Source organism: Grammomys surdaster, unplaced genomic scaffold (genome assembly GCF_004785775.1).
Source record: "Grammomys surdaster isolate TR1022 unplaced genomic scaffold, NIH_TR_1.0 137, whole genome shotgun sequence".
In the NCBI taxonomy this organism is placed as follows: domain Eukaryota; kingdom Metazoa; phylum Chordata; class Mammalia; order Rodentia; family Muridae; genus Grammomys; species Grammomys surdaster.
This window is the reverse complement of record NW_021604595.1, coordinates 13,550,541-13,576,160: the sequence shown is the minus strand read 5'-3', so window position 1 is coordinate 13,576,160 and position 25,620 is coordinate 13,550,541. Positions and strand designations below refer to the sequence as shown.

Here is a 25,620-nt window from a genome sequence, read left to right as displayed (position 1 = left end):
AGAACTGTTCCAGAGAGCGTAAGAGGGTACCTTGCGAGAGCCCATCATGGTCAAGTGTATCTGAGAAGCACTGGGTTAGACAAGTTAGGCAGCTACGCAAGTTAAACAAGGAAGCCTGATGAAGATGATCACTGGAGCTTGTCTTTCCTAAATCTAAAATTAAAAAGGCCAATCAAAAACTAAATTGTAGGTCCCTCTAGTCACCTCAGCACTGCCATTGTGTCAGAGGCCAAAAAAAAAACCAAAACAAAACAAAACAAAAACCAACCACCCAACAAGGGCACACTAGTGAGCACACTAGTCCTGGCTTCCAGGGTGGTCAGCTCACTTGTACTAAATCCTATACCTGCCTCTCCAATAGCCCTGAGCTTCATGATAGTCTATAAATGTTAACCATTAAAGGTCAGGACATGGCTCTTTAGAATTCTATCAAGTTCTCAGAAGTTCTCAGTAAGCCAGATCATCAACTCAGAGGTACCATGCCAGACACACTACTAATGACTAATTTCCCTCTTCAAAATATTCAAAATGAGTAGCATGCATGCAGGATCAACCCTGAGGCCACATGTTCTGGTTTCTTTTCTCTCAGACTTGCTGGTTACCTCCATAGGATTCAACTCTCACTTCCCATCCTCATGGCGCGGCGTGGCAGATGGTGTGATCCAGACTCTGCGGATGGGGAAAAGGAAGAGCGGAAGGCACTGTGCTCAAGGGTGCATGGGAAGAGTGAGAAGAGAGGGGATCCACACATTGCATGTGCCTCCCCAAACTCCCCACACTCAGACCTCACAGCATGCCTACACTGTGCCCCTCTTCCTGAAGCCCTCCCCAAATCTGCTGATCCACCGTGGTTGTGCTACTTCTTGTACATGGTACCAAAGACAATAATAATTTATACTTGTTCCTAAAGTAATACAACTGAAGTTCTTGTTTGTTGACATAAACTCCAATATTTAAAAACTAGAACTTTATGTAAAGAAATGGTGATTTGAAGGAAAACACAACTGTATAGTTTGTGACTAAGTATTAATATTTTTCCTGTAATTTATCTCTTCAGTTTAGAAACTATGTAATATTTAAGTCACACAGCATTGTGTGCAGTGGATGCCAGTGAAAACTGATGTGTCCCCCAGCCTGTCACCTCCACATGTCCATTCTTCCCCACCACACCCCTTTTTATCCTGCAGACCTCTGTCCTTGCCTAGAGCAGCTAAGGTGTTTGCTTTCCTTCAGAAATTTGAAAGCTCATGTTGAGTTTTTGTCTCAGCTACCTTTCTACCCATTGATTTTTGAGGTGATAGTAGACTATTCTAGAATTGGTAAATTGGTAAATGTTCTAAAAAGTAATTCGACTAAACCTTTTCCTGGCTATTTCTCTTTAGCTGTGATAGAGACCAAAACTGCCACATACTCAGGGTAGATGTTCACTGTGGAGATGAGCTTCTGCAGAGAAGAAATGAGGATTGGAAGAAGGCTCGCACACAATATGGAGGGATCTGACCCAAGGCACCTAGATCATGTGGATATAGAGGAAGGGTAGGGTGAGGAATTGAGTCAGATCCAAGGGAGGCCCCAAAGGCAAGGAAGGGTCTTCTTTGTGTGAGCTTTGAAAAAGCTATGGGATCTGTGCGTAATCCTTTTCAGCTGGTGTTTTCTGTCATTCATTGTTCTCCAAGGGTGTATTCAAGCCATGTTTAAGTCACTTTCTGTGGTTAGTCCCCATTTCTCCCTCCCTAGTGTCTGGCGGAATGTGGAATTCTGTAGGAACTGGGATGACATTCCATGAGAAGGAAGTAAAATGGTATGAATGAGAAGGTAAACCAGGCCTGAGCATTTGAGGTTGCTGAAACAGAATACCTGAGATCAGTTGCCCTATAATGAAAACAAACTCATTTGGCTTATGGTTCTGGTGTCTATATGTCCAAGCAGAATGGTTTCATCTGGCTGCATCAAGCAAGGCTAAGGGCTGTACTTGGCAGATATGTGTACAACAGTGACCACATGAGGAAGAAAATTCACCAAGTGGCCTGAATTTAGAAAACCTTACTCTCTTGGTAAATAATCCAATTGCTTATGACCCACCTCCTAGAACCAAGCATTAATTCCTTGTAAGGTTGCATCTACTCCTAGGCCCCAGCTCTTAAACATCATGTCTCCTCTGAATACTGTTATGCTATGGAATTAAGCCTCAGCATGTGGTTTAACAAGGACAAGCCATACTCTGTCTGTAGCAGAGAGTCACAGATTAGCTTCCCATTGTTTTTGGCTTTGTTTTGTTTTGTTCTGTTCTGTTTTGCTTTGTTTTATTTTAAACCTAGCTCCTCCACTCACTTTAAGGAAAGCAGATGGTAGGTTTATACCTATCTTGTGGTAAACATAATTAACTGAGAAAATTCACCTAAAATACAATGATGGCATGAGACCATTAAAATGCATACAAGAAATTTAGTGGAGGATTTTAATAATGTGGCGAACCTTCTGCAGAAGCCTGAGGTGAAGCCAATGAAGCCTGAGAGGCAGTGGGTTTCAGTGTGTTCACAGAGGAAGATGAGTGTCTGTACTGTCAACTTTAAACACTTTCCATCACTCAAAAGATAGTAATTTAATTTGGGGATTTTTTACTTGTGTAGGATGTCTTCTGCTGTTACTTTTTAAACTAAAATCACATGTGACATTTGAATAATGGTGTCTAAGCCTTCTTTCTTTCTTTCTTTCTTTCTTTCTTTCTTTCTCTCTCTCTCTCTCTCTCTCTCTCTCTCTCTCTCTCTCTCTCTCTCTCTCTCTCCCTCTCTCCCTCTCTCCCTCTCTTCCTCTCTTCCTCTCTTCCTCTCTTTCTTTCCTTATTTTGCTTTTTGCTTTTCCTTAAACTAAAAAGCATCTCCTTCATGGGGGTGGGGGGGGGACTTTAAATCTGGTACTGAATCCCCAAGACCCACAGAGACTATGGCATCTTCACCCTGTTTAACAAAGGGGGCACATCTGATCTTCATTTATCAAATGATGGTGTTTTGTGATTAATCCTACATAAAGCCTTCTAGGGTTTAAAGTAAGTGTGAGAGCACTCAGAAAGACTTGAAATTCTGCCTCTCCCCTTTGGCACTCACTCGTTGGAGAATTGGAGGCCATGTTATAAAGATTCTGACAGTTAATTGAACCCGCAGTACTTGTTCTGCATGACTCCATGATGAAAGCACTTTGTTTTCTGTGATCTTCAGAAAGAACTGAGAGGTTTTGACAAGGTAGGAAAAATACAAGACCTTCCTCCCCAAGTTGGAACAAATGTTGAGAACTCAGTGAGCCTCAGTTCTTGGAGAAGAAACAGAACCAAAGGTGCTTGAGTGGGCACTCTGCCTGCCTCTGACCATGGTGTGTGCCTAGAACTCAAGGAAATTAAAGGAGAGTAAAAACAAAATATTGGAACAAAACAAGAAAATCTGTAAAGATCAAAGCAAAAGAGTCATGAGTTTAAAAAAAAATATTCGTAATAAACCAAACCCACTAGCCAAATTTAACAAGTAGTTTTTAATTACTAAATGCCTAGATGGGTTTAAAATAAGGGTTTAAATGTCAAATATTTGAATGTAGAAACAAATAGATAGTATATATTATTTATATCAAAAAGTGATTTTTAAGTTCCGTTAGATAAGAACACAATCTTGTGGACAGTAAACAAACTGGAAGTACTTGTATATCAGGATAATTAGCCTAAGAGGCACATGAATCATTTGAAAAGGAAATGTCAGGGAAGGCACCACAGGGATAAATGTTAGATTTGGTCTTATTTACATAATTGTTAATTAGGATGAATAGAGTTCTGGAAAGAGTAGAGGAAACTGAGCCATTTCCTGTGAGCCTTTAGTGGACTGAATGTATCTTCACAGAATCCATAGTTAAAATTCTAACCTTCAATATCATTGGGTTTGGAGATTGGGTGTCTTAGTGAAGTGGTTATGGCATGGGAGTGGAGGCCTCAGAAATGGGAGTAGGTGGCCTGTGGACTCAGCTCAGTGAGGAGAGCTTACTCACAAACATGAGGACCTCAATTAGGAACCCTGTACCCATGTAAAATTTTAGCAGGAAAAACATGCTGTACCACCAGGGCTGTTGGGGTTGGGTAGGTGTAGAGATGTGGGAGGATCACTTGGGTCTGATGGCCACCAGCCTCACTTATATATTCAATTAGACCCTGTCTCAGAACAGTGGGGAGGAATGGGATCTCTGAGTTCTAGGCAAGCCTGGTCTACAGAGTGAGTTACAGGACATCCAGGGATATACAGAGAAACCCTTCTTGGAAAAACAAACAATGGGGTAGAGAATGATAGCTCTGGCCCCTGAATGTAGCCTGTGTTCTCTCAGTGTCTGTCTCTTTGTCTCTGTATCTCTCTTAAACACACACACACACACACACACACACACACACACACACACACACACACTGACAAGGGTACTGAGGTGAGGGAGGGGGTACTTTCCAGCCTCTCAATGTGCTTCTAGAGCTATGAAATGTGGTTTTTAGGCCATCAAGCTGTGGTCTTTTGGTTTCAGCAGCTACAACTAAGACAAATTCGCGGTTTTAAATGATAGGCCCTAAAACTAGGCACTAGTAATACAGGCTAACTCTGGTAGATGTGCATTTGACCTTAGATATGGCACTTCCTGATTGAACTTAGACAAACTAGGGAAACTAGTTACAGTTCTGTGATTCAGGTCCCTCAGGAACACTGTGGACTAGCCATAGTATCTATCTGTCTTATAGAACTGTAGTAGGCATTAATGAGACAGTGCACATAAAATGCCTGCTTGGCACACAGCACCCCAGGGATGCTAAGGGTACTTAAGAATATAATCACATTAGAATTCAAGGGGTCAACTTAGGAAAGGTTTAAAGCTAACTGAAGGTCATCTTGACAGCTCCAGAAATGAAGAACCTGTTATGGGAACAAGACCCTTTAATGTTGGACTACTGGCCAAAGTTAATCCCCATCCCCAAAACCCAAAGCAAGTATCATAACTAAATAGAAGGAAATTTGGAGAACATACCACCACATCATAACCCATTTTAACACAGACTTTCCCTCTTTTTCTCATAAAGTAATACCCTCAATTTGTCATTTGCTGCTGTTTTCTGCCTGAGTCAGAGATCATCCACTTGACTTTCCTTCCCCACTTAATAAAGGTTCTCTCTGTGAAAATAGGTGTGTGAGTGTGCTTTGTGCCTAATCCAGGGTGTGAGAGGGAGCACCCCACTGTGAGCTTATCCTTTCATTTAAAACATATTCATAGAAGATTCTAGAGATTGTGATTTTATTATAGAATGAAAAGAAGAGAGCCTTTGAGGATTGTAACCTCAGTCTGGAAACCTTTGTATTTTATATGTAGGAGAAGAGTCTGACACAGGTACCAAGCAGTATATAAGAATGCTGTTAACCAGTGTACAGGAGTGCTGTTAACCAGTGTACAGGAGTGCTGTTAACCAGTGTACAGGAGTGCTGTTAACCAGTGTACAGGAGTGCTATTAAACAGAATTTTGCCTTTAAACCTTATATTTCATTCTCCATAGCAAACTTAAAATTCAAAGCTGGCCGTACACATCTATTACACTTATACACATTTTAGCCAAAAAGCTGCTGTATGTATGTTCATGAATGTTACTCATGTTATCTGCACCACTATGGAATGGTCTTAGTTTGGCATAAAAGGACCCAGCCAGTTACCTAGAGACCTGGATGGTGTTCCTTTACCCAGACACAGAAAAAGACAAGCCATAGCTATTCACTCTCTCTGAAAGAGAGAGTAAAAACCAAGTAGGGTGGATGGGGTATTGTAGTTACTCTTCCTGTTGCTGTGATAAAATGCCCTGACAAAAACAACTTATGGAGGGTTTATGCTCACAGTTTTAAAGTCAAGTCCAACATAGTAGGTAAGTCCTGGTGTCTGGAGCTTGAGGTAGCTGGTCACATTGTATCCACAATCAGGAAGCAGGGGGAAGTGTCCCTGTGCTAACCTGGCTTTCTTTTATACAGTTCAGGATTCTATCCCACATAATGATCTCACCCACAGTGCATAAGGTCTTCCTACCTCAACTAACCTAACCAAGAGGCTAGTCTCTCAGGTGACTGGAGATGCCATCAAGTTGATATCATTAACTATCATAGCCATATTATCATATATGTCATATTATCAAATATATGCCATTATTATCATTGTGGCATAATCAACAACTAGATAGGACAGTCTAACATCAGATATGCATCATTTCAGAGTTTGGGACACTACAAGTCAGCCATCACTGTATTGACAACCTCTGAGCATATAGTTCATGCCTCTCTCCTAGCTTCCACTGGGTCTCTCCATCTGTGACATTCTTTTGCTTGGAGACACCTGGTCCCAATCTCTGTTGTTATCATCCTATGATTTCTTCCTGCATGAGTACTTGTTTCTAAAATAAGGATTCCCCCACTTTATAAATATACCAGTCATATTGAATTAAGCCATTCTAATAAATCCCCTTTATTTTTGTTTGGTTTTTTCTTTTTCACTCTATCAGTTCAGTTCCTTTAGCGATCCCTGACTAATATATAGTTGGCTTTTGTGTAGGTTCTGGGGATTCAAACTCAGGGTCTATTGTTTCTGTAGGAAGCACTCTTACCCACTGAGCATCTTTCCTGTACCCGAAGGAGGACTTTAAAGGTAAGCATATCTGATAGCTACTATAAAATAATAATGATGCTTTGATGCATACTTCCACAATTACATTCTTCACATTGTAGGTCCATGTGTCCACGTAAATATGATTTATTAGCAAAGTACAAGTTCAGATTTTTACTTTCTTAGTATAGTCATCCCAGAAATCTATATTTGAGCCTCAGTTGTGACTATTTACATTGATTTAGGGTTTCTATTGCTGTGATAAAACACCATGACCAAAAGCAACATACAGAAGAATGGGTTTATTTTATCTTACACTTCCAAACAACCAGTCCATAATGGTGAGTCAGGTCAGGAACACACACAGAGCAGGAACTGAAGCAGAAGCTGTGAAAGAGAGCCATGGACTGGTTTGCTTACTTAGTGGGCTGGGCCCTCCCACATTGAGCAGCCCTTGAGACATTGCCCCCATAGCCTTGCCTAGTGGCCAATCTTATGGGACATTTTCCCAAAACAGATTCCCTGCTCTCACATAAATCTAGGTTCATGTCAAGTTCACAAACCAACCAGCACACTCATCGATTTACTTCTTATTCCAAGCTGTCAAAATCACTGGGTTTGTCAATCTTAGAAGTGTTTTATAATTGTCTGCATTTGTGAAAATAAGCTCTCTAAGGAAATATGACTTAAATCTCATATTTGCAGAGCCCTGTGCCCTCTTACTCAACAGAGAGGGCTGTTACATGAAGGAATGGTCCAATTGATGCTGCTTCATAGGCTGTACTTCTTATCCTGCTCCAAAAACACAGAACTGATTAAAATCTAAAAGGAGAGCATTAAAAAGACAAGTCATTGTCCCACTGCCCCACTTTAAAAACCACATATTGTTATGGGCAAGAGACAAACTCAGACACAAAGCAGAGAGCATGAATCTGAAAATGCTGTGTGCCCCAGAGCTCTTATGCTGCACCAGGACTGGACAAACTGAGAATGCCCTGCTACTCCAGAGCCTGTACTCTGCTTGAATGGGAGGGAAGCCCAGAAGTACTGTCAGCTGTGGCCTCTAGCTTATGTGGAGTCTTGATTCACTGTTGCTTTATCAGGGATGATGTTAGTGAGGACAGCTTCATCAGCAGGGACCATTGGGCAGAGACCCAGCTCACCAGGGCCACCTCCACTTAAAGCCTGGAGTTACAAGTAAAGGAACCACAGGACTCTAGGCTAGGAAGAGTGACAGAACATTCCGAGCAGTCTCTCAGCCAGGAAGAGTTTGCCCACACGTCACACACTTCTTTGGATGACCTACATTAGCCTGTCAGCCTTGTAAATGAACAGTCAGGTTTTAATTGAGGTCATGTCAAAAGCAATATTTAAAACAAATGCATCATATCCTCAAAAGAAGGAATGATGGAGGAAAAGTGACTGTAAAACAAATAAACCAGCTGGAAGTTGTTAATGGGGGTAACACCATAGGTATGAAGTATGGATAGTGGTGAGAAGAAGAAGTTGGAATCTCAGAAACAAGCCATAGATTCACTGAAGCCCAGAGGCAAAGTAAGCAGGGGCTCTGAGTCACTGGAAAAGTGAGAAGTAGATAAGCTATTGAAAAAGTCACCTGCAATGCAGACACGGATTACAAACCTCAGAAGGTCACTTAACAGAAATGGAAGACAGACTCAGGAGTGGCCACAGACAGTCCTGATGCCGTTTCAGAAAACAATGGAAAGAATGACTGAGCAGCAGTGGCTGGAATCTTTTAAAATTAGAATAAGGCCCAGGCTCTTTGGTTGAGAGCACACTCTGCAAACGGAGCAGAATAAATAAAGATAAATGCATACTCAACCTCATCAGAGTCAGACTGCAGAGCCTTAGGGATAAAGACGCAGCCTTCCAAACTGTCAGGAAGGAGAGACACATTACCTGTGAAGGAATAGCACTAACTGACAGCAGACTTGTCATCATTACTAATAGGTACCAGGAAATACTTTCAAAGTGCTGAGGCAAAACAACCACAGCCCACAGTTTGTTCACTGCCAAATTATTTAAGTGCAGGGGGCTTTAGATGTGAAAATACTGAGACATTTGCCCACCACAGACTTTTATTGGGGGGAAAATACTATTCAAGGATATTTATCAAACAGAGCAAAAGAGAAACCCAGGTGCTATATGGTAACAGTCCAAAGGCCAAGTGTCACTGATGTGACCCCCAGCCTGTGGTGCTACTGGGACATAGTATTTAGGAGGGAGGAAGTTAGGTCACTATAAAGTATCTTTGAGAAAGATGTTGGAACTCTAGCCTTTCCGGTTCCTCTCATTGTTCCATGGTTGCCATGAGGTGATCAGCTTTCTTCTCTACTTTCTTCTGCCATGTCATGCAGATTTACACAGGCCCAAAGACAGTGGATCAGGAAGCTGTGTAGTAAAACCTCTGAGTCTATGAGCCAACACAAGCCATTCCTCTTTTGCTATCATTTGAGCTGTTTTTTCACAGAGAGGAAAGCTAAGACTAGTAAGAAGGATGTTAATACCTAGAAAGGTGGAAGACTTTACTCTGCTTGTAGGTTAGCTTCATGGTATGGACAAAATGGCAAGAGATAGCTTTGTCAGAGTCAGAGTCCTGGGCTAACACTAGCACAGAGGCAGCATGAGTTCCCCTTCATATTGGTTCTCCCATCCCTGATTCCATGAGAAAGGAGAGAGGTGCACCACAGGGTGAGGTTCTGAAAACCCTTACAGTTAGAGACCTTTCTATATTTTAGTTTTTTCTTCTCAGTTATTGAAATGGTGGATTGTTAACAAGCTTCCTCTTGGTTCCTGAGGTAAACATTGTCTTTATCATTCTGTTGAGGTAACAAATTTGCTCTTACCTCATCTCACCCCAGTAGCAATTACATGTGCCTTCAATGTCCTTGCACTATACAAGCTGTCATGTAGCTCAGTGGCAGAGGCCTTGCCTAATTTGTCTGCTATGCATGAGGCGCACACACACCTTGGTGCAGATACTGTTCTACCTCCGCTCCTTCCTTCCTCTGAAGATACTCTAGAACAAGATTGTGATCAATGTAGGGCTTCACATATTTTCTCCTCATCTGCCTTCTTCTGGAATGACGAATTTAAAAATTATTCTAATAATTTTTCACCTGGGACAGAAGAAGCTGTGAAATGTATTTCAGCTAACATAAACAGTTCTCTTAATGGACATGGCTTTGTGCATTCATATCTGGCTGCCCATGTGTAGATTACTGTGACTCTCAGACCTCACCGAATATTTCTTTGTTCAATGAATGGTGATTAAAACAAAAACTCACAACTAGTCAAAGAGCAGAGCTATCTGTGAAATGCTCAGCCATAAACAAGGCACCTGTATCAGAGCCCTTGTCCCCAAACTCAGGAAGCTTGTTGCAAGAGGGGGCAGAATTGTTAGAGTCAGAGGTCGGGAAGGCAGCAGTGAAAATGTCTTCTGAACATGACAGGCTTGCTGTACTCATGCACTCGCAATGGCTGCTGCCTGTACAAGGCCAACCCAGCCAGCATTCGCCATGGTGGTAGAGAAGTTCATGAGTCCACACCCCTAATTGAGGTGGTATGTATAGTTTGATGGCATCTAGGAGAAGGAAGGATAGTCAGTTTTCTTTAAGGGCTTGGGCCCTGATAGGTTGGCCACACTGTGGTCCAGAGTCCTACACCTTTGAGTAAATAGGCAGCACAAACTTGGGGGAAGAGTCACAAAGTTGAGAAGAGGAAGGGTAGCTATGAGAGAAATGGAGGACAAACATTGTCAAATACATTGTACGCATGTATGAAACTCTTAATGAGTTCATAAAATGTCTTATATATTTAAAGTAACTTAAAGTATAATTATTTAGTGTCTCTACCCAGTTCTTAAATAAGACAAAAATCTTCATTTCCTTCAACAAGCCATTTCCAACACTTCCCATTCTTTATGACAGCTGTCTTAAGTTTTATCTTTTTAAGAAACACACACAAAACAAGTTATTTCACTCAATTTTAAGTATTTTTGTTTTTCATTATTCATGTACACATGTCTCTGTGTGACTATGTATACATAGTGCAGGTGCCTGTGGAGGCCAGAAAGAGGGTGCTGGATCCCTGAAGCTGGAGTTGGGGTAACTGTGAGCTGCTCAGTGCACGTGCTCAGAAACAAGCTCAGAGATTCTGAAAGCAGAAAGCTCTTTCAACAACTGAAGATATAATGAACTATTATGTACCTGACAGTACAGAGTCAAAAACTGATGTAAAACTGATAGAATTACCATGAGAAAGTGACAGTAGCAGGTAATTTTATTATCTCTTATTAGAAACTGATAGGTCGATATTTTCTAGTTCCATCCATTTGCCTAAGAATTTCATGAATTCATTGTTTTTAATAGCTGAGTAATACTCCATTATGTAAATGTACCACATTTTCTATATCCACTCCTCTGTTGAAGGATATCTGGGCTCTTCCCAGCTTCTGCCTGTTATAAATAAGGCTGCTATGAACATAGTGGAGCATGTGTCCTTGTTATATGTTGGAGCATCTTCTGGGTATATACCCAGGAGTGGTATAGCTGGGGGTCCTCAAGTAATGCTGTGTCCAGTTTTCTGAGGAACCACCAGATCGATTTCCAGAGTGGTTGTATCAGCTTGCAATTACACCAACAGTGGAGGAGTGTTCCTCTTTTACCACATCCTCACCAGCATCTGCTATCACCTGAGTTTTTGATCTTAGCCATTCTGACTGGTATGAGATAGAATCTCAGGGTTGTTTTGATTTGGAGGTAACCCAATCTCAAAAGAACACACATGGTATGCACTCACTGATAAGTGGATGTTAGCCCAAAAGCTCGCAATACCCAAGATACTACTCACAGACCATATGAAGCTCATGAAGAAGGAAGACAAAAGTGTGAATGCTTCTGTACTTCTTAGGAGTAACAAAATACTCATGGAAGCAAATATATAGAAAAAGTGTGGGACAGTAACTGAAGGGGGGCCTTCTGGAGACTGCTTCACCTGGGTTTCCATCCCATGTGCAATCACCAAAGACAGACACTGATGTGGATGCCAAGAAGTACATGCTGACAGGAGCCTGATATAGCTGTCTCCTTAGAGGCTCTGACAGAGTGTGATGTATACAGAGGTGGATGCTCACAGTTAACCATTGAACTGATCATGGGGTTCCCAGTGGGGGAGTTAGAAGACTATAGGAGCTGAAAGGGTTTGCGGCCCCATGAGAGAGCAACAATACCAACCAGCCAGAGCTCCCAGGGTCTAAACCACCAGCCTGGGAGCAAATAGGGAGGGACCCATGGCTCCAGCTGTATATGTAGGGGAGGATGCCCTTGTTAGACATAGGTGGGAGAGGAAGTCCTTGGTCCAATGAGGCTGCATGCCCCAGTATGGGGGAGTTCGAGGGGAGGGAGTTGGGAGTGGGTGGGTGGGTGGGACACATCCTCAAAGAAGCAGGAGGAAGGGGGATGGGATGGGGGTTTGGGGGGATGGAGAAAGGGGATAACATCTGAAATGTAAATAAAATATCCAACAAAAAATTAATTTAAAAAAAGATCAGATTATAGGCAGGTCTGTAGGGCGTTTTCTTAATTAGTGTTTTATAGGAGAGGGTCCAGTTCACTGTGTATGGTGCTGTCCCTGGGCTGGTGGTCCTGGGTTCTGTTAAGAAAGCAGGCTGATCAAGCCATGATGTGCAAGTCTGTAAATAGCTCCCCTCTAGAGCCTCTGCATCAGCTCCTGCTCCCAGGCTCCTGCCCTGCATGCGTTCCTGTCCTGACTTCCTTTGATGATGAACTATAATGTGGAAACAGATGCCAAATAAACCCTTCACACACACACACACACACACACACACACACACAAAACAAAACTGATAGGTCAAAAAATCCAGCACATAAAATGAAAGAGATGTAGATTTGTAGGGTGGAATAAGAGAGGGAGCTCTATGTGTGCATACGTGTGTGTGTGTGTGTGTGTGTGTGTGTGTGTGTGTGTGTGTAGATCTTTGTGCCAGAGTGAAGCAGGTCCAGTCTCCAACAACACTAAAAACATGTACAGACTTGACCATGTTCGGTGTTATAGAGCAAGTTTCAACAAAACCATAAATAATTATCTATTTTTCAATGTCTATGCAATTAAATTTGAAAATAGCAAGAGATATTTTTGAAGCTGGAGGTATAGTTTCATGATAGCAGGATTTTTATCCCCAGTACAGAAATATATCTATATTTATATAAATGCATTATATAAAAGATACAGTTATTTAAATGAATGTATTTGAAAACTAAAAGAATTTATTGCTGAGTAATATAAAATAGTGACATAAAATACAAATATTTCATGTTCAACAATGAAAATACAATATTTTCAGTATATCTAAAGATGTATTTAGAGAGACATGTTCTTATTTAAGGGCAAGAAAGCCTTCAAACATACGAATTAATCCTTCACATAGAACAGATGGAAACCAATGAACCAAGAAGATAAGAGAATTCAAGCCAGGCTTGCTCCATTCCTGTATTCAAGGCTGAGAAACAAGCAGAAAGTTCTCAAGCTTCAGGCCACCTAGCTACAGATGAAACTCAGGGGGGGGGGGGGCGGGGGAGAGAGAAAGAGACTAATTGAGGTTTTAAAAAACCTGCCAACATTCTCATTTCTGTCCGATTTAATATATGGTATCTGGAATCTAAACTCCTTACGCCCCCAGGTCTGGGGACTACACCCCTAAATGGGTCAGCCTGTGATAAGAGAGGCAATGGGATGAGGTTAATGGCCTTGGGTCAGAAGTTATTTTAAAAAAACATTTTCTGATGCTTTGCATCCTCATTAGAAGCCAAGGTCATGTAGCCCAGAGAATATGGAGAACTGCTACTTCAGAGGTGCACTGACAGACTTGGAACATAGGCATGCACCCTCTGACACAATGAATTCAACTAGAGTCCACCAGGCATTTTTCAGAGGGTGCCAGGCTTCATGGATGAGCAAAGCATGGTAGCTTAGAGGATAAAGTGAGACATGGACTCAAACGGTACACTCGGCAGTCAGGAAGCCCAGAGTGAGCCTGGGGCCATGGAAGCACTCCGTGGTCTTCCTGCCAGACCTGCACCAGACCTGGATGAACTGCATTCTCACTTGTGCTGAGTATCAGTAATTGCCACAGTAAAGTAAAAATAGTAACATAAATATTTCAAACTCTACAATGAAAATACTGTCTTAAGCTCTTCAGTATATCTAAAAGGACATTTAGAGAGAGAGAGATGTTCTAAAGAGTGACATTTGAAAGTGTAGAGACCTCTAGGATGAACCCTGTCTAATAAAACAAGGATTTTGTTCTAAGCTCATTGGAAGAAGCAGCCTTCATATAAAGATAAACAAGTGTGTGTCATGAATGTTTAAGTGTGTGAGTTTCTAAGTAACTGTGAAAGGCCAACTCCAGCTCACAAAGTTTTGCCTCTTGAAATTCTATTCATAGTTTTTAATTAGTCTTCTTTTAATACTCTTTGATTTCATTTTTACATGTGTGTACTCGTGTGCATACATGCATGTGTGCATGTGTGCATGTATGTTTGAATGTTTTTGCGTGTAGAGGCCTGGGGTTGTCTGGAATCATCCTTCATCACTCCTCCATCTTATTGTGTCAAGGCATCTAAGTAAAATCTGGAGCTCTCCAGTATGGTTAGTCTTACTAGCCAGCTTGTTCTGAGCTCTGGCTCCACCTTCTGAGGGTAGCTAGGTTATGGACTAGCATACCCAACCACTGTTTCTGTATGACCTTAGGATCCAAACTCTGGTCCTCAAATGCTTTACCCCTGAGCATTTTCCCAGTCTCATTTTAATTCCTTACTGCTTTGCTGTAATCTGCTATGTGCCAGGGCAGTAGTGAAAGAAGCCCACTTGTTCTGAAACTTGACTTTTGGTATGCTCCTAAAATTATATGATTAAATCTGGTGACTGTTGCTGGTTTTTAAGATCTCTACTTTGGTTAAGGAAGTTGCCTTCTGGTTCTAATTTACTAAGTTTTTTTCATTTATAATGAATTAATAATGAATTTATAAAATACTTCCTCCTTATGAAATAATCATGGGTTGTTTTTCTTTGCATGTTAATTATTTTTGGCTTGAAATCACTCCTTTTATTTTAGAATAACCCCTTCTTGGCCATCTCAAGGCTTTATATTACATACATGTTAACTGTACTAATGTTGTGAGGATGTGTTTCTTCATGTAGGCTGCAACATAAACTGATGGACAACTTTCTTCAAATGTGTGCAGGGCTTGTCTGATCTTGTCTTCAAGTCTCATAGAATGGGCTGAGCTTGCCTCCTCCTCTGTCTCACGAAGTACTTTACATACAGAGAGTAGTTCCTTTACCCTAGACATGATAGAACCACACCATGAACCCTCAGTCTAACCTGTTGTAAGATTTGAAAAATAACTTCATTTGATCCATAGTTGCTGCTGTGGCTTTCCTATCATGAGTAGACATTATCTGTTCAATCCTGGTTTTTAGTGGATTGTTACAGTTCCAAATTCAGAGAACCAGGCAAATTGGTATAAGCTTTTAGGCATTAGCTTTTAGATTAACTTTTATAACTCAAGTCTAGGAACTTCTACCAGTGATTTTTTTTTAACTAAAAGCCAATGCTAGAGCCGATTCTTACTAGACATGTATTCTATTACTGAGCTATTGAGCTGTTTGCCACCCCCACCATGGTATTTTGGTGGTTAAGCATCTGAAGGACCACATCTTGGGAATCATGGCTCATGTCATTATTTACAAAGCATGAGTTGAATTCCTATTGAAAAACACTAGGTGTCCCATTGATACCTACCAGTTATTAAAGTAACTGTTCCCTGTCTTCATCCCCTTTGCTGTTGCTGTGATTAAATACTCTGACAAACAGAGTAAGGAGAAAGCCTTATTTGAGCTCCCACTTCAAAGACACAGCCCATCATGAAGGGGAGTCAGGGTGGAGGTAGCTTCAAGTAGCTGCTCACATCAAATCCACGCTCTGGAACACGTTTGCACAGCTCATGTTCTCCATGTGCAGCTCTGGATCAAAGCCCAGGGAATGGGAGTCGTCCTGCCCATATCAGCAGGTCTTTCTGCTTAACAATGTGAAGAAGGTACAGGTACATCTCCACAGATGCCCAGAGGCCATTCTCACAGGTGATTTTCAATTCTGTCAAGTTGGTAACGCCAATCTTCATACTCCATTTAAACTAGTACTTTAGAGTTCTTACGTTTCTTACCTTCAAAATAGATTCTGATGCAATTAGTTGTGTGGATTGTTACTTTTAAATGCATGAGGTTTTAAGTACACTTACTGCACTCTATATATTTTAAGTATCTTGCAGGGAGGCATTTTGCCTGATCATGTCACTATATTGGCTTGTCCACAGGCTGCTATGCTAGCACAGATGCTCTCTGTTGAGGTACCTTCCCCCATTTCTCTGTGACCTTGCTTATCAGAAATTAGAAAATATGGTACCTCAGGTACCCATTGAGACCGAAAGCATAGTCCCCGTCTCTAATCTCCCTAAATTCCAATGTTTCTTGAGGAAAAAAAAGGGAGTACAGGGAAAAGGGAAGGCCTCATGCATGACCACAGAAGTGCCAACTGCTCTCATCATCCCTGGGTTGTGACTACAGCATCCTGACTTCCCTGTAGGGAGAGAAACCACAGGATGCTTCTCAGAGTCCAGTCGGTTCTGCAGAGAGCAGCCACACTGCAGTTTTGTGACAGTTTGAAATGTGTGTTCTAAACTGACTCATTTGTTTGACAACCTATTGATATTTCAAGTTCAATATTCACTTATGTATGAGTCTTTAGCTCTTCAGAGAGTGTGCCATTTAAAAATTTTATATTTCTTCTAATCAATGATTCACCAAAGGGTTCATAGTAATACCAGATTTAGCATAAGTCAATTTATACATCTGCCCATCTTAAAAGTGCACAGATTTATGAGATATTCCTGTAGGATTTTCCAGTTACGTGCTGCAACATTTCTCACTGTGGCATTACTTATAAAATCTATATGTGTGTGTCTCTATATATAATTAGGATATACATACATACAGGCATGAATACAAATGCAGCATCTTTGAAGCATACACAGCTAATTTTAAATACTTAATACAATGATGAACAACTGAGTTATTAAACCAAGAATAAGTGGAATAAAACAGGGGAAATGACACATTTGTGCTTTTCACATCTTCAAAGCATAATTAAAAAGTAATCTCTAAATGATGGCTTATCAGCCCAGTCCCTGGTATTAATAATTAGAAATTATAACGAAGAATGGCTTTACTAATTGAAATCTCAGTTTTGACAAGTTCTTACTTATTTCCCTATTAAGATGGCTTCCTGAAAGTACCACAAAAAGTTAATGATTCCTGTGTTAATTAGGTTTGAAATTTTTTCCTGGGGTATTCAAATAAAAAAAGCCGAAACACAATATATTCAAATTCCATTTTAGTAAATCGACCATTAGTGACAAAGTAAATATATGATCATGTTATACATGAATGTGATAAGAATCTGCAGCATTCAAGCTAGAATTTGCTAATTTTGAACACTGGGTTATCTTTTAAATTCAGTTGTTTCTGGATATTCAAAACTCAAATCATGCTTTTCAAGTATTTCCTAATTGCCCAACTAAAACCTTCTATGGAAAATGTATTCTCAGCAACTAACAAGTGCATGTCTCTTCTTCTCCCATTTTGTCAGCCTCTTAGCAAGTACCCCGCTGTGTTCAATGACATTTCATTCTGGCTGCCCTCCGAGAACTACACGGAGAATGATTTCTATGACATTGTCCGAACAGTCGGAGGAGACTTGGTGGAAAAGGTTGATCTTATAGACAAGTTTAAACATCCAAAGTAAGTGAAAAACTTTCCGATTTTATCCCTTACCATCTCTGTGTGACAGATTCAACTTGGAGACTTACAACAGAGTTTTGATGAAACCCCACACGCCGAGACACAGTGTCTTCTGACTCTGTACTGGGGAGGGTTATGAAAACTCACGTCAGTCCTCTCAAATGATCTCCTAAAATGAATCCTTTCCTGCCTTGGTAAAGAAGGTATATGAAGCAGAAAGTTTGAAAGCCCCTTGGTTTCAGAAGTGGTTTCTAGATGTGTTGCACTCCAGAACTGATGGGACAGGGAGACAGGCTTCCAAGTGAACTCAGCAGACCTCAGTGTACATTCCACACAAGATCCACTATAGGCTTTCATAATTACTGTGCTCCAAACAGTGCCTTCTTGAAGTTCGAAGTCTTGTGGGAGGGGCATATATTAAATAAATAATTGCACACACTTGCAGTCTAATGAGGGAAATATGTTATCAATCAATCAAGGAGCTGACACCAGCTGGGGAGTGGATCCGCTCTGGAAGATATTGGTGGTGAGCAGATAAACATGATGGGGTAGTATACAAGAGTCTAGTGGTACTACCTGCCTGTGATTCTGCTGCTCCAGAGACTAGGGCAGGAGGACTTCAAGTTTTCATGGTCAGGTTGAGCTATAGAGTAAGTTCAGGACAGACTGGGAACTTAATAAGATCCAGAAGCAACTTTAAAAAAATCAATAAAGGACTGAGGATCTGCCTAGCAAGTATGAGGTCTCAGGCTCAGTCTCCCGCACCATAGAAAATACTCAGAAAAGGTACACTGAGCAGTCTAGGGATGGGAAAGGAACATTCCAGGAAGCAGACTCGAAAGCTCATGTCCTTAATCATAGCACTTGGAAAACTGAGGGAAGAGAATTACCTTGAGTTCAAGGCCAGCCAGGGCCTTAGTGAGACCCTGCCTCAAAAGATCAAAAGACCCTCTCCAGGGAAAAGACATCAGGATGGGTATGGCCCTCATGCCTCACTGGACAACGACAGGGGGACCAGAGCCATTACAAGGTCCCCTTCAATTACTGGAGGTCAGGCCTCTATCCCCGCCTTTGCAAGATTAGATTCACCACAGCCCTTCTATACTTAGAGAAGGGAGGAGATGTCAGGGGCAGCCCTGCTTACACACTGAAGCCCTAAATAAACCATAGGCCTAAAATCAGCAATAGACCTGTCATACATGTATACTAACACCAAGTCTTGGGTCTCAGTGGAAAAACATTGAAACAAATGGCTATAAGCTATTGTAAACAGGCAGTTTTTGTGACAATTTACCAGCCTGAGTAGTCATAGACCTTGTAAATAGGTAGCCTTGGCAGACAGTACCAACTTAGATAAGGACAAGCAAGTCATAGGCAGAGTCATAGTGACTTGTCCCCTGAACCTTCACCCAGCCGATACCTGGTTCTGAAAGATCTCTGTATTCCCCCTGAACACCCACACTCCAGTGTCATTCCCTTCCCCATGTCCTACCTTTTTGTGTTTATAACCCCTGTGTGAATGAGTATAAATTACAATTTGAAAAAAATAAATAAATTATATATATATTTATGATCAAAAGAAAAACCTACATAAAACAACATAGAAATGAAATAGAATCCTCTGTTGGTGGAACAGTGACGCGTGCAAGATACTGAAGGCAGCAAAGACAAATGAATGGAGGCTCTAGAGGAAGCAGATAAAAAGGGTATGTCTTGAGTAGAGTTGTATCCACAGGATTAGCAGGGCCAGAAGGTGCAAGGCCTGAGACTTGCATTTTACCTTAGCTGTGATTTGATGCTCCCAGGGGTGCTGGAGCAGGAGAAGATGAGATGCTTACCTTCCTGACTCATCCTTCTCTGAAGATCCTGCTTGACTCCCAGCTGGCAGAGGCTGGATGGTCCTGATCTGGTCTAACAGCCCTCCCATTTCCGTCCAGGTCTTGACCCTTGGATCATGCCCTCATTGCTGCCATGCACTTCCACACTCTGCCCTGCTGAACACTGTCCCTATTCTTTGTTTTTTTAACTCTTCCTTTCCCTGTGATGGCATTTGGTACTCACTTCCAGCTCTTGCCACATTCTCCCTGTTATTTAGATATCCTAAAGTTCACTGTCAAGGGCAGATTTGCTCAAGGACTTGAGGAAACAGTATCTCGTGACCCTGTGGTTTTCAGACTGGCAGTCTGTTTATTACTTGAGTGTTCCTTGGATCAGACATAACATCCTTGACCTGCCCTTTCCTTTCTTGAGGGTTTAACTAAATTCACACCAGTAAAAATAAAATTGAAGCAAGAAGACTATCTCTAGAGCTCATGCTTCTGGCCACCACCCCAATGGAGTAAAACCAGGCAGAATTCCAGTCTGGCTGCAGTAGTTACTAAAGCAAAACCAACTGCTACAAAAGGTAAATGATAGGAGAACCCATGGCACGTCCCGACATGCTTCGTGAATGTAAGTGCACTGTATGGGGCTGGAGTCTGTATGATTTAATTTCTTGTCTTAGTAATGTATAAATAAATTATACAAGCTTAGCTTTGAGAGGAACCATGTAGTTCAGCGTATGCAGCTTCACAAGAAAAGCAAATCCTCCAGCTTCCTGAAGGAGAGCAATGTAGCCTATGCTGAAAGACAACCTGTGGAGACCGAGTGTGCCTTTTAAGGTGATTGCTGGTGTGTGTGTGTGTGTGTGTGTGTGTGTGTGTGAAGTTTGGCTTGTCTGCTGCAGGGCAGTGTGCTTGGATGGGAAAGCCAAGCCTTTCTCACAAGATGGTGCAGAGCCCCTCCCACCCTCTGCTCACTTCTTCCAGGATGTGGTCCTGCTCTCCTACCATCCTCTCCAGCATAGAATGCTCTCCAGGATCCTATCACAGCCAAGTGCTATTTACTGCTCTAATTCTGCCGATTGATTCTAAGAAAGCCCAATGTGGCCCCAAAGCAACCACATCTTTGTCACAACTCATTTTGGACTGCAATCAAGTGCATACTCAGGTCTATTAAAGCAGAGTTGTTTTAAAGCCTGGAACTTTCCTGTCACGAGGCTAAATTTAGAATCTCATAGTATTTCTCTCAATTATTGTTTCAACTTTTTCTGTATGATGTGCTAGCATGTCAGTCTGTGAGTTTCTGTTGTTTGCGTTAATCAGTTATATGTAATTCAGTTACATGTAATGTACAGTATTTTCTTCCATATCAAAAAAGAAAGAAACCAAAAACAAACAAAAAACCCCAAACAACACCCACCTCAAAAACAAATAAACAAACAAACACAAACCAAAAAACCATTGCTCCAGACATGGCTACAGTTTTTCAAATAAGCTTTTTTTTTTTTTTTCAAAATTAGTAATTATGGGACTGGAGAGATAGCTCAGAGGTTAAGAGCACTGTCTGCTCTTCCAGAGGTCCTGAGTTCAATTCCCAGCAACCACATGGTGGCTCATAGCCATCTGTAATCTAATCTGATGCCCTCTTATGGTGTGTCTGAAGATAGCTACAGTGTACTCATGTACATAAAATAAACTAATTAAAATTAAAAAAAAAGAAATCTAAGACCACTTGACGTTTTTGTGTTTTGTACTAAAGGAATTTTTGTTTTCTAAAAAGCTGGATCAGGATCAGCCTGCTCTTCCTGATGTGTGACCTCTCAGAAATGAGACTTGACCGTGCTTTTGGTTTAGGGAAGTTTTCTTAAATTATGTCTTTACAAGTTTGTTCTGAGATCTTACTTTATCTGACTCTGCTCCTATTAGATTTCTCATCTTCTAAGTCTCTATTTTCACTTCACCTGCTGGCCTCCTTGCTGTGATCATGTCTGACCCTGGGTGTTATCTTTTCTATCTCTCCTCCTTGTCTACACATCCATGCTAATCTTTCGTTACTGCTTCCTTCTCTGTGATGCTCTGAGAGTTTACATCCTGTTCCTCCAATCCCACCATCTCCTTCCTCTTTCTGTTTTATCATCTTCCTTCATAGAGGAATTTCTTCACTTGGTTTTCTCAGTTCCCTGCAGAATGCTTCACTCTGTCGTGGTTGATGTGTGTGTGGTAGAGGTGTGGGTGCCTTGTGTCCCTAACATTGAATGCCTTGGGTTTCCTAGCTTGGCAGGCGAGACTGGGAGTTGGCCTATGTGGAGGCTCAGGTCCTCCTTCACAGTAACTCGTTTTTAATACCAGCAAGGCTTTCTTCTTCTTGACTTCCAAGAACCAACTCTTTTCACAGGACTGGAGAGTAAACCTAGGCCTTGCACTTGCTACTCTACCACTGATTTATGTTTTTACACATATTTTTGCTTTTTATGTTAGATGAGGTCTCACTAAGTTGCCCAGACTGGCCATAAATTCACTCAATCCCCATCAAACTTGAACTTGGATTTTCCCCTTCTTGGCCTCCTGGGTGGCAAGGATTACAGATGCATTACTGCCAGGTCCAGTTTCATCTTCCAGTCCTGCCTCCGACTCCACATCTACACTTGCTCAAAACAGATGTGCTCTTGTTTATCCTAGAGCACACGTTTGCTGAGGCTTCCTTTGCACTATAGATTATACACTTTAGCTCTGGAGTAAAAGCAAAGCTGTTGTGTTGGGAACTTTAGCATAAGCAGTTACATGTGTTTCTTTACTGCACCCTATTTGCTTTCTACTTGATTTCTACTTTTGGAGCCTATATGTGCTACTTGCCTCCTAATTTTGCATAATATTCCTGGCTGAGATGCAATGGCTGGTGCTCTAGCAGCTCTTTTGTACCAAGGTGTGAAGCTGTCAGGAGAGTAGCACCATAGAGGCCCAAAACCCTGGCTCTGGGATATATTACCTCGGCCCTAGAACTAGGTGAGAGTGAAGTAGCTTATTGAAATCAGGTGTTTGTCATTTATATCCAAAGATAAACATAGCCCTTAACACTGAGGAACGTGTCAGAGGAAAGATGTTTTCTAACTGTGCTGTTGACTTGGGGTAATTCTCAAGCAGTCTTGAGGACAGAGGTTATCATAGTCTCTCCAGTTCAGATCAAGACTGTTAAAAGTTTCCATTTTGTACGCCTTATCTCTCCAAACTATCTGACTCTGCTACTGCAAAAGCAGCCTATCGTACAAAGAGTATGTGCACAGGCCTGGCTGTGGCTCAGGCTGCCCTGGGAGTCAGATTTGGCCTGTGGGCTACAGTCAGCTGACTCAAGACCCCACTGTGAGTCTGCAGTCCTGGCCTGAGAGGTTGGCCTTCCTGAGCATCCTGTACCCTCTGCTTCTTCAGAAGACCCACACACACACACGCAGCTGGGTGTAGAGTGGATGGCTGCCTGGGCTCATACTTGCCAGTGCCCACTACCCTGTGAGCATTCTCTGCAGACCTAAGTGAAACTACTACAAAAGATCCCGGACTCTGTCTCTGCCTGATACCCACCACTGTGACACACACCACCATGGGATCAGCAGAAAGATTTTCTCTGAAATAAACAAGTTGTTGAACAAATTGGGTATTGCCTTGCACATCTCAGGATGTCTGAGGGAAGCGTAATCTACTCAATATGGGGCTAATTTCATAATGTTCAACAAATGGAGGAACTTTGTCTCGATTATAGATAACCATCTGTCTGTCCGTCTGACTCCCTGCAGGAAGACGGATACATGGCTTAGAAAAAAAATGGCATTTGGTTCTTGCTGGTCATTCAGAACCTTCTTCCAGAAGATCACTGTGATTCCCTCTATGGGCCACTAAATGTACTTAAGGGACTCTGAAGTCCAAAAGTTTAACTGACCAGTCAGTGCCACTGTGGCCACGTCCCGGGGTTGCTGTCTGGGACTCTGGATTATTGCTGGCTTGGTCTGTCCTGTCTAGTGAAAACAAACTGTAAGTCATCTTGTATGTGCCTTTGGCTCCCTTAGGAGGCATCAGACATCTTTAGTCTCCAAGTTCATACAACTTTAAGAATTACAATGCCACGTTTATTTTCCTATGTGACACAGTTGTTCAAAATCTTCCTAGCCTGGGGCGTGAGAAAGAGTAATGAGATGCTCAGAAACCACCCCATTGTCTCCAGGCTTGCACTGCATTTGGAGTGAGCAGCAGGTTACTGTGAAATATAGAGATAAATTATAAAATAAAATGCCCCTCAAATAGAATGGTTTGGGTTGAGTTTAAGACATGTTTTTTAGAGAACTGAAATATTGTGGGGTTTTTTTACATATTTAGGTTGAGTCTTAAGAAGTGCATAATAGTGAAAAATGCAGATATCCAGGGCTAGCTTGAAAAACAAGATACAATGATGTCCTCACACCAGTTCTGCTCATAGATACAAGTCTCTCTGGGATGCAGGACTGCCATTATTCATATGATCATTATGGGGTCTTTGTAACCTTGTTAGAGTTAAAATGCTACAGGGGTAAATCATGTCCTGGGGGTCACTAAAGACAAGTGTCACTTTTCTTCTTAGTAGAGGTTATATCTAATACTATATTTCATTGTATACTTTATATACTATACTCCTATATATCTACGACTATATACTTTTTTAGAGATTATGTATCCCTTTGTAACCTGTCATCTCTTACTACATTGTCACAGAGGATATACCCAATCACTGCCATTTTCACAGGCTCCCAAAGTGGTCTTCCCTGGGAGAGAAGTACTTCTCCAGGGTGACAGCTTTATTCTCTTGGGATAGAAGGGGTTTCCTTAAGGATATACTTGAATCATAACTGCAAGGGTCTTGGAACTAAGGCAGATCAGAAGGCCAGAGACCCTCCACCTCTGGATATTCTGTTCCATTCTTCCTTGTCTCAACACACCTGCATTCAGCTCTCCCACTTCATACACACACCTCATGACTTTTCCTGTACAGTCTCCTTCATTATTACTTGTGGCTTCTGGAAGGAGACACTAGCTCAACTGCTGTCATTTACTACCACCATCTTTGGGGCAAAGTGCTTTGATCAGGCTGCCTTCTGGGCCTTTACAGTCTGTGGATGGCCACAGTGAGGCCAGGAGGCCAGTTCTGGAGTAGTTGATATCCACTCCTCTCCCACAAACTCTCTAGAAGGCTGATAGGACAGGTTTTTCCAACTGCTCTGTAAGTGCTGCCTCCCTTCCCTGTCCAGGCTGTTGATGTGCCGGCTCTGTGATGCCTCTCCATTGCTCACTCCTGTCTTATACTCTTCGTTAACAGGGCTGATGGTTTAGGATGAGAGTTTCTTGAGGGCTACTGGATAGTAGGCACTATGTTTAGAATGCTTGTTTTTCTAAACTCATACTGAAGTTTACCACTGAGCTGGTCCCGAGAGTTGAACCTTTAGAGAAGTCATGAGGCTGTCCCCTTGTGGATGAGGTTCCCGTCTAGTGGAGGATTCCGAGCTCCCTGTCCTGTGCTTCTCATCTGTCATGTTAGAACAGTTTGGGTACCGGTTCCTTTTGTCCTTCGAGCCTTGTGAGCATAAGAGGAGCCTATATGAAGTCAACAGCCCATGTTCTTCCCAGACACCAATCTGCCGCCCCCTCATGTCATACCTGCAGACTGTGAGGAATTACTCTAAATTTTTTATGAATTGTCCAGGCTGAGTAAGGTACTTGGTTATAAGCAGAAAAAATAAACTAAGACAGAAGTAGCTCACTTCCACCTTCTCTCAATGTTTGTAATGGTGGCAGGAGCCTTACTCTTCTCTCTCACATGCTGGACGAGTGGGTAATTATCTTCTTAGAGGAGCTCTCGTTAGCTAGCATATGACACGGTTAGTAGAAGCAGAGCTGATGTGTTCGGTAGAAGGAACATGCAGCTTGTAGTTGGAAGCTGTGGGTCACGTCCTGAACTCGTGTATCTGTAATGTCCTGGGCTTTGATTACCTCGTCTGCTATTAGAAGTGGTGTTTTTCCTCAGGTAATTGCTATAAAATAGGGCTGCATGTGTGAAGTGCATTGAAATAGGTCTATGAGACTGCAGGTTCTGGGGGTGGGGAGAAGAAATGGAGTTGGGGTAAAACTGTCCACCCAGTGTTATACCTTCACCCTGCAGCTTCAATAAATTTTTAAAAAGAAAAAAAAATCCACCTTTGAGAAATTGAGAATTCAGGCTAGAAAGATGACTCAGTGG

At 41.8% G+C, this 25,620-nt stretch overlaps 1 protein-coding gene across 7 annotated transcripts in view; it reads left to right on the top strand.

The window, feature by feature from the left end:
• The window catches only part of Fars2 (phenylalanyl-tRNA synthetase 2, mitochondrial), a 446,630-nt gene that overhangs the window by 293,691 nt on the left and 127,319 nt on the right, over nt 1-25,620 (top strand). For 6 of the 7 annotated variants that reach the window (XM_028763284.1, XM_028763282.1, XM_028763287.1 and 3 more), the window contains 2 exons: nt 6,637-6,690; nt 17,396-17,547. In XM_028763284.1, the coding sequence (XP_028619117.1) occupies nt 6,637-6,690; nt 17,396-17,547 (206 nt within the window). The remainder of the gene's footprint in view (nt 1-6,636; nt 6,691-17,395; nt 17,548-25,620) is intronic. The other variant, XM_028763288.1, reaches the window with a different exon arrangement.